At 54.5% G+C, this 8,816-nt stretch overlaps 1 protein-coding gene across 8 annotated transcripts in view; it reads left to right on the forward strand.

Annotated features, from left to right (window-relative positions):
- Nucleotides 1-8,687, forward strand: part of TPCN1 (two pore segment channel 1) — a 65,506-nt gene extending 56,819 nt beyond the window's left edge. For 7 of the 8 annotated variants that reach the window (XM_049865517.1, XM_049865516.1, XM_049865515.1 and 4 more), the window contains 7 exons: nt 1,618-1,733; nt 3,031-3,077; nt 3,684-3,752; nt 3,900-3,984; nt 5,233-5,372; nt 5,571-5,651; nt 6,076-8,687. In XM_049865517.1, coding sequence (XP_049721474.1) covers nt 1,618-1,733; nt 3,031-3,077; nt 3,684-3,752; nt 3,900-3,984; nt 5,233-5,372; nt 5,571-5,651; nt 6,076-6,198 — 661 coding nt within the window. In that variant the 3' untranslated portion in view covers nt 6,199-8,687. The other variant, XM_049865522.1, reaches the window with a different exon arrangement.
- The last annotated feature ends 129 nt before the right edge of the window (nt 8,688-8,816 follow it).

Raw genomic sequence — 8,816 nt, forward strand, 5'->3', positions numbered from 1 at the left:
TGAGCAGGGCCTGGGAGCCGCACCCCGGCCAGCCAGGATGGGCTCACCCTTTGGGCTAAGGATAGAGGCCGCCTCAGAGCCAGAAGGAGTCTGAGGCCTGAGTCCCCTGATGTCTTCCCACTCCTTTCCAGGATTGGCTGGTGACCCGGGCAGAGACACATTTCCCAGGGGCAGTCTGTTAGGCTAAGACAGATGGACACACAGCATGTAGATCTTTGGGTTCAGGGAGAAACCCTCCCAGGACCTTGCCCTCCCCTTCCCCTCCCCTCCTCAGCTGCCAGTGAATTAGTGTGTTCTGCCATTCCTGCTCATTCCTGGCTCCCCCTCAAACCTGGCCCCAAGGCCCCGTGCACTGGTAACAGTTTCCAAAGGCACAGGTAGCTGTTTTGTGTATCAAACCGAGCTGGGAGCCGAAAGCCTGCGTCCATGGTTCACAGGCTTTGAAAGGACATCAGAATGGCCAGGGGAGCTTCTTAAGGGCAAATGCCAGGCCTCACACAAGCTTTGATGCAGGGTGTCTGGTAAGACACTCGGACTCTGCTGTCTGAGCCTGCTCCCTGTGGTCCAAGAATGAGACTTCTAGAAATGTTGCCATGGACTTTAACAGAACAGCCAGAAAGGATTGGATTGGAAGGAAAGTAGCAAATAGGGCTTCAAAACAGGGGCAGCCTCTTAAAGCACGTGGCACACTCAGGCAAAAGTACAAGACACCGTGACGAGGCTTCTCCCTTCCTGGGGTTGCTGCAGAACACCAGCCTCCAGAGCAAAGCCTGGGTCGGGGAGACAGAGGAGGCACTTGCCTTTCTCCAACCCCCTCCCCGCCCCCCCGCAGCATCACATCTGGTAGCAGGGCGCCAAGGCCTAGCCAGCAGCAAGGAAACGCCAAGTGAAGGTAGATAGGAGGTGGCGGCCTGAGGGCTCCACACAGAGCCCAGCAGAAGAGAGGGGCCAAGGGCTGCCTTCCATCCAGGGTGGTGGGAAGAACTAGGGAGGACCAGACCAGGAGCCAGGGGAGAGGCAGCCAGCAAGATCCCTGGTCCTGGCTTGGTCTGCCAGAGGCATATCTAAGGTATAGCAGGTATGACACGTGCCCTGGGTGCCACCTGAAGGGGGCAAAGAGCCACTGAGCAGTTTCTATTAACCTTGTACCGCCCACTGTCCTTCCTCAAGCACAGAAGACACAGAGGCATGGGGGAGCACAGAGGGCAGAGGGGGGCACTTGTCCTGGCACAAGTCCAAGGGGGCACCAGATGAGGCACAAAATGATATTCCAAGGCACCACAAATGTGAGTGGCGTCGGACTGAGGCAGCCAGACAAGAGCTGGGAAAGCATTTCACCTGACACATTGCTGCTATCATGTGTTCATCTTGAAACTGGGGGGGAGTGCGACTTAGCGATTGCCCCTGGACACTTGACTTGGGGGGGTACAACTTAAGAGATTGCCCGTTAGCGCTTATCACCCCCACTCCAGCCCTGCCCAGGGTCGCAATTTCAGTGCTTACCATGGGCGCTGTTTTCCGTAGATTTGCTTCTGCGGTCTGTTTAGACTTTTTGTCCTCTGTTGAGGTGATGATTGCCTTGTGACCTTCCCTTCTACCTCCTGTCTCCCCGGTTAGCTTGAGCACGGTCGCGGATGCCTACCGCTGGGTCAACCACACCGTGGGCAACAAGACTATGGTGGAGGAAGGCTACTACTATCTCAATAATTTCGATAACATCCTTAACAGCTTTGGTGAGTCGAGAAACCACAGGGGGGACGCTCCCTGTGCATGTCACCTTTGTCATGTAGGGCGTTCCCAGTGTATAGCACCAAGCTTTTTGCCCCACTTTCTCCAGCCCTTTCCTCTTTGGCCCAGATGGAGGGTGGGGGCTGCCCAGCTGTAGGGGTGGAGACCAGGCCAGCTTCTAGGGCTCCCTCAGCCCCCAGATCTTACTCCTTTTCCAGGTAGGAGGGGAAGAGCTTCATGCCTTAGCTGGGAGAAATACAGCCCCTCTGTCTCAGAGTGGGAACCAGCCACACCAGCACTGCCACAGTGCAGTGCTACCCCCAGCACTGTGTCAGGTTCCATGGAGAGGCCTTGGTGGGCAGAGGGGAGAAGTGGCTCTGCTGGACACAGCTTCTCAAGAGGACAGGGGGCCCTCAGTGCTTCCCCAGACCCACACCAGTAGAGGGTGAATGCTTCTGCCCTCCCCTCCTGTACCCCCAAGTCACAGCTATGGTCCATCACAGGCTACTCAGGCAAAATACACATCCTTTTGGGGACAGGCCATAGTGGCAGAAGTCCCTGGAGCAGTTGCTTGGCAGCTGGGCCTGAAGCTTCTCCTGGTGCTCAGAGCCCAAGCTAGCTGACGGGGACACCATCGTTTTGGTGCACACCACAGACAATAGGTGGGCAGAGGCCACTAGAAATTGACTTTGACTTCCACCAGCTTGAGCCCAGAAGAACTAGATGGTGCCCGGCTACAACTACCAACTGCTCTGACAGGGATCACAGAAGAGGGTCCTGGACAGAGTGGGAGAAAGATATAGAACAAAATTCAAATTCACCAAAAAAAAAAAAAAAAAAAGACCAGATTTACTAGTCTGACAGAGATTGGAGGAAACTCCGAGACTATGACCCCCAAACACCCTGATAATTCAGAACTGAAGCCACTCCCAAAATCCACCTTTCAGCCAAAGACAGGCCTATAAAACAAGTAATAACACACGTGAGAAACATGCTTCTTTGATCAATTGAGTATATGAGACCAAATGGGCCACACCTGTCCGAAAGCAAGGCGAGAAGGTAGGAGGGACAGGAAAACTGGACAAATGGACATGGGGAACCCAGGGTGAAAAGGGGGAGAGCGCTGACACATTGCGGGGATTGTAATCAATGTCACAGAACCATTTGTGTGTACATTTTTGAATGAGAAACTAATTTGCACTGTGAACTATCACCTAAAGCACAATAAAATTAAAAAAAAAATTTGACTTTGAGAGGGTAAGTCTGATTCAGACACTTCTCTCCCTCCTTTCCCTTTGGCAGTGACCTTGTTCGAGCTCACAGTTGTCAACAACTGGTACATCATCATGGTAAGAATCACAGTCAACTTCTGGGCATTTCCCACCAGCTTTGTGTCTTCCTCACCCTGTGTGGGTGCCCTGTCCCCCAGGCTGTGCAGGGTTGGGGCCCTGAGTCTGACGGGCTGTGTTCTGTAGGGAGGCCAGTGTGTGCAGGACCCTGGGAGCCTTGGGCCTTGGCTGCATCCACCAGGATCTGCCCCCTCACATTGGCTGGACAGGCTTTCACACCTGCCTCCTCGCACTCCCCTGTGGCCAGGGTCCATTAGCTTCTGAGGCTCTGTCCTGTTCCCTACCACTGGAGGTGACTTTCCGCCAAGAGAGAGTGTGGCAAGGGTTCTTTTTTCCACTCCTTAAACTCCCACCTCCCATCCCCACTTGGGCGAAGACTTGTCCAGGCTCATCCTGAATCCAGTGTTCTGGGGTACTTCTGGGGTGTAGGTAGCAGGGAGAACATGTAAGACCCAGGGGAGCAGGCTCCCTCTTCTTTGTCTCCCACAACCAAAGGCAAATCAGAGGGATCTGTGAAAAGCTGGATGACACGTGGCTCTGGGCCTGAGTGGACAGACACATGGCCCTGCCCAGGCTCACCATGTGGCCACATCACTCTGTCCCCAGGAAGGCGTCACCTCCCAGACCTCCCACTGGAGCCGTCTCTACTTCATGACCTTTTATATCGTGACCATGGTAGGTCTTGGGTTATAGGGCACTCTTCCTCCTTCACCTTCAACATCTCCAGCCGCCCTGCTCACAGGGGCTGCAGTGTTGGGGAGGGGAAGGGGCAGCGGTCACATCTGACGGCTCTGCTTGTTTCTCTCTCCCATTCCTGGCCAGGTGGTGATGACAATCATCGTCGCCTTCATTCTCGAGGCCTTCGTCTTCCGAATGAACTACAGCCGCAAGAACCAGGACTCAGAAGGTCTGTGCAGAGAGTCAGTGCCACAGGCAGTCGCTGGCCACCATCTCTTTGTCTGTCTAGCAGTCAACTTTCTGGTCATCCAGTGGTTGCCAGTTCAGTTGTCTGGTCAGTCCAGCCTTCTGATAAACTTCTGTTCAGCTTACCTATCTGGCTTGCCTCTTATCTGCACTGGTTTTCAAATAATCATTAACAACAAAAAAAATGCTTATGATCTAGTTTTTAAAATAAAAAACAGAACACGTCACACTTTAAGAAAAAACAAATAGTAGAGACTTATTGTGAAAAATAGCAATACCTTATCCTACCTTGAGTCCCTCGGTGGTGCAAACAGTTAACACACTTGCTGCTAACCAGAAGTTTGCAGGTTCGAGTCCATCCAGGGGTACCTTGAAAGAAAGCCCTGTTGACCCACTTCTGCTAAAGCAGTCATTGAAAACCCTATGGAGCATAGCTCTACTCGGACACACATGTGGTCGTCAGGAGTGGGGATTGACTCAATGGCAACTGGTTGGTTAGCTGGTTGGGTGGCTAGTTGGGCCTGCCTTTCCCCACCCCTATCTTTCGTGCAGAGACTTTGAACTCTTAGCTGTTTCTTCGTTTAATTATCTCCATATTTCTAAACAATACGTTCATACGGCTGGTTCTTGAATTAATATCGTTCACTGCCAAGCCAAATAGTACTTCCTCCTGCAATGTATTAGTCATCCGGGTTTTAACGATTGCTGCGTGTTTTTGGGGGTGTACAGCTTTCAAATGCCCCACCAACACTGCCCCACACCTGTTCTTCGCTGTTGTTGTGTGCTGTTGAGTCAATTCCAACTCATAGTGACCCCATGGGACAGAACAGAACTGCCACGTAGGGTTTCCTAGGCCGTAACCTTTACAGTAGCAGGGGGCCGGGTCTTTCTCCCGTGGAGGCACCGGTGGGTTTGAACCACCAACCTTTTGGTTAGTAGCCAAGTGCTTAACCATTTGTACTGCCAGGGCTCCTTACTCTTCTTACTGTCTCCGAATCTCCATGGCATAAGCTGTCTGCCCATTGTCTGCTGTCCTGGAGCCTCCCTTCTGAAACCCTCTGTCCTCTGTCAGCTGCTGGCTAAGCCAGCACTCCTGACATCTACATCCCAAGCTGAGGGAGGGACAGGGAAGACCCTGCGGGGGCAGCAGGGAGGATGGCTAATGAAGGCCAGGCTAGGCCAGCGGCTCCCAGCCCTGGGCTCTCTCCCGTTCTGTCCGCCCTGCTCACAGTGGACAGTGGCATCACCCTGGAGAAGGAACTCTCCAAAGAAGAGCTGGTCACCATCCTCGAGCTCTACCGGGAGGTGCGGGGAGCCGCCTCCGATGTCACCCGGCTGCTCAAGACCCTCTCCCAGATGGAGAGGCATGAGGTGAGGAGTGATGGCAAACCTCCCGGGGCCTTGACGACACTGGGTGGGCTTCAGCTTGGTGCCGTCCCTCCTCCAGTGCCCACCACCTCAAATGGCAGTCACACTTTTGGGTTGCCCCTTTGCCAAAGAATGGGAGAGGCCTGGCCCCTGGCCCTGGCCCCAGCCCCAGAGGACCCTGCAGCCTCTGCTCTTCCTTAGCAAAATTCTGTGGTGTTTCTGGGACGGAGATCCAGGACCAAGAGCGATCTGAGCCTAAAGATGTATCAAGAGGAGATCCAGGTAGATGCCCTCGCAGCTGCGCTGTCCAGGCCCTCACCACCTGTCCTATCCTGGGAGTGGGTCTTGCCCCTGCTGAGCAGGGGCTGCTTGCCAGTCCCTGTCTTTAGTAGAGTTTGAAGGCTTGGCGGGGAGGTATGGGATTAACCACTGGGACCACTCCCGGTGGTACCTGGAACCCAGGTTTGGGGGTGGGGGTCCCAGGTGGTTGTGGCCAGCAGCTGTGCCTGCTCCATCCTGGATGGTTCCCGACGCTCGCAGGCAGAGGCATGCTGCTGCTGCCCACTGTGGGCCTGAGAGTCCAGCACCGCTTGACCTCTGTCACTGCCATGATGTGGTGACCTCGTCAGCCTGGGGGAGGCACAGGGTTGGCCGGGAGGCCAGCAAGGGCACAGCCCACTCAGCCTCCGCCTGCTCTCTGCCCCAGGAGTGGTACCAGGAGCACGCCCGGAGACAGGAGGAACAGCAGCGACAGCTCAGCGGCAGTGGTGGGGTCCCCAGCACCCAGCAGCCCCCAGGCAGCCGCCAGCGCTCCCAGACCATCACCTAGCCCCAGCTTACAAGAGCCATTTCTTCTATGCAATAACACAATAGTACTATTTTACTACGATGTATTGAAATCCTGTGTGTATATGTATATATATGTGTATATGTATATATATACATGCACATATTCATATATACGCACATATTTATTATATGTAGAAGGACAAATACAAGACGGGGCTTGGTCCGTAACTACCTTGCCCTGTTCTCTTTAACGCCAGAAGCCAGTGGGGTTTTAGGGGTCAGACCACTGTGAGTACTTCCTACCACCTAAGGGTTCAGAGATGCCCTCTATGGGAAGACCAATTGTAAAGATTCTGCCCGTTTCCGCAGGGCTGGCTTTTAAGGTGGGTCAGCCCTCTACAGGCCAGCCCCAGGCCCAGTTTGTTGATGCTGCTTTCAGACTCCCCCACCCAGCAGCTCCTGTCTCAGGGTTCCCAGGTTTGGCTTTAGGGACAAAACCATATAGGAAGGAAGAACGCACATCCCCAAGGCCTGTGTTTCTGTGTGTAGGGGATAATGTGGCCGGAGGTCCCAACGGGGACGGACCTGGCCCGATGGAAGGTGACGGGGGGATGGTGTCCACATGGTCCAGGGTGCTGGCAGCAAGACTGCGCTGTGCTGACAGAGCTCCTTTCCTGGCTCTGTAAGCCTTCGCTCCCAAACTTTAACCTTTGTTGATGAATAGTCTTCTAAAATGGCCTCTGTGGGAGTCCAGGCTTTTCTGCCTGACCAGGAGGAGGACAGCAGGCTACATCCCCGACCACTCCTGGATTAAGCTTTCCTGACAAAATCCCTTTTCCTTATCATTTACCGGTTCAGGCAGATAGGCATTTGGGTTAAAGAGGGATTCCGCTAAGGAAAGGAAGAGTTACTCCCTCCCTCAGTATGGTTAGGGCCCCTGTTGGGAAGAGAGGCAGACAGCACAGAGACGCCCCCTGCAGACGGGAGAGCTTCCCCCAGTTGAGCTGGTCAGCCCTGCTCCCCCATGCCTGGGACTCGACAGCAGGAGATGGGCTCAGCTGAACCCTCCATTAGCCAACCCCTCGGTGCCTGGTGGGAGTTGTTGTACTTGATGAGATCAAGCCTGGTGGAGGCAGGACTGGTGCCCAAATCCAGAGCAGGCTGGTGGGGTCACCTCCCTGAGCAGTGCTTGTGGTGGCACAGCAGGGCTGAGAGGTTGCCTCCTTGGGGTGCTTCTGGGCCGCAAAACTGACATGGTAGCTGGCAGCCGGAGGCAGCGGTGAGGAGGTGTGGAGTGGGTGGAGGAAATGGGTACTGGTGGACATTCTGGCCCTGACCCCAGCTTCCAGCTGCTTCCACTGTTCCCCATGACTTGGAACAGTGGGGAAGGCCAAAGTCCCCCTCACTACATCCTTATCTCAGCCACAGGGCAGGCGGGGCAGGACCTGACCAGGGGAGCAGGCGCTTCTCCCTGGCTGTTTCCAAGGCCAAGCCTTCTTGATCCATCAATTTTGCTCGATTTGCCCCCTCAGCAGGGGAGCAGCACAGGTGTTTGTTTTGAAAGCACCAAAAACCCACTGCTGTAGTTGATTGCGACTCGTTTTGTAGTTGATTGCGACTCGTAGCGACCCTATAGGAGAGAGCAGAACTGCTCCACAGGGTTTCCAAGGCTGTAATTTTAATGGAAGCAGACTGCCACAATTTTCTCCCAGGGATAGGCTTGCGGGTTCGAACCCACCCAACCTTTTGGTTAGCAGCCAAGCGCTTTAACCACTACACCACCAGGGCTCCTTTTTAAAGCACAGCCCTTTGCAAACGGTGAATCCTGAGGCTCCCTGTGGTTCCCGCTGGAATCAGGAGACGCAGGCTGCACATTTGTCTCTAGTGCCCGTCACAGAGCCTTGCATTGAGCCCCAGGCCAAACCCCCTCCCTCTCCAGAGAAGAAACTATTTGCACGACTGGGTGCCTTTTAGCTTTTGTTGAAACGGGCGTTTTGGAACCAGGGTTCGAGGGACAGCTGCAGGAGGGCATGAGTTCTGACCCTGGCAATCTGGGCCCCCGCCCTATTCCCTGCCTCCAGGGGACAGAGACAAAGCAGCGTCCCCCCAGTGCAGCTGGGGCCTCTTAGGTAGGAGGGGCTGGTCCAGGATGGGGACCACAGCCCTTTGCAGGTGTTCACGAGTCTCCAATTTGCTGACAGCCCACAGAGCAGGGGACAAGTGTTGCCATAGGCCGTGGACTCCCCAAGGGACCTGGGATGACCTCTAACCCAGCTGCCCTCTCACCTCCCTCATCATCGCGGAATGAAGCCAAAGGGAGGGAGGGGTCACGCCCCTCCCCAACCTTGGTGAAGGCGCTTTGGGGGAGCCTTCTGCCCCTCCTCCTGCTCCCCTCTCCCCAGCCTAACTCCAAACCATGCAGACAATCATTTTGTAAGGATAATGGGAGAAATGCTGGAAAGTTTTGTACATGGGTGATTTGCTACCTAGAGAATCCAGACTTCTGGTATATTAATAAAAGAACCTCTGCTTTGTAAATCTGGCTGCTGCCGTGTGGTTTCTGCTAGGAATTGTGGGGAGAGGGGAGAGGTCCCATCCCTGGCCATGCCTCACCCCCGCTCAGTCCCACCCTTGACAGCTCCAAAGTTCAGATCTCAG

This window comes from Elephas maximus, chromosome 22, assembly GCF_024166365.1.
Source record: "Elephas maximus indicus isolate mEleMax1 chromosome 22, mEleMax1 primary haplotype, whole genome shotgun sequence".
NCBI lineage: Eukaryota > Metazoa > Chordata > Mammalia > Proboscidea > Elephantidae > Elephas > Elephas maximus.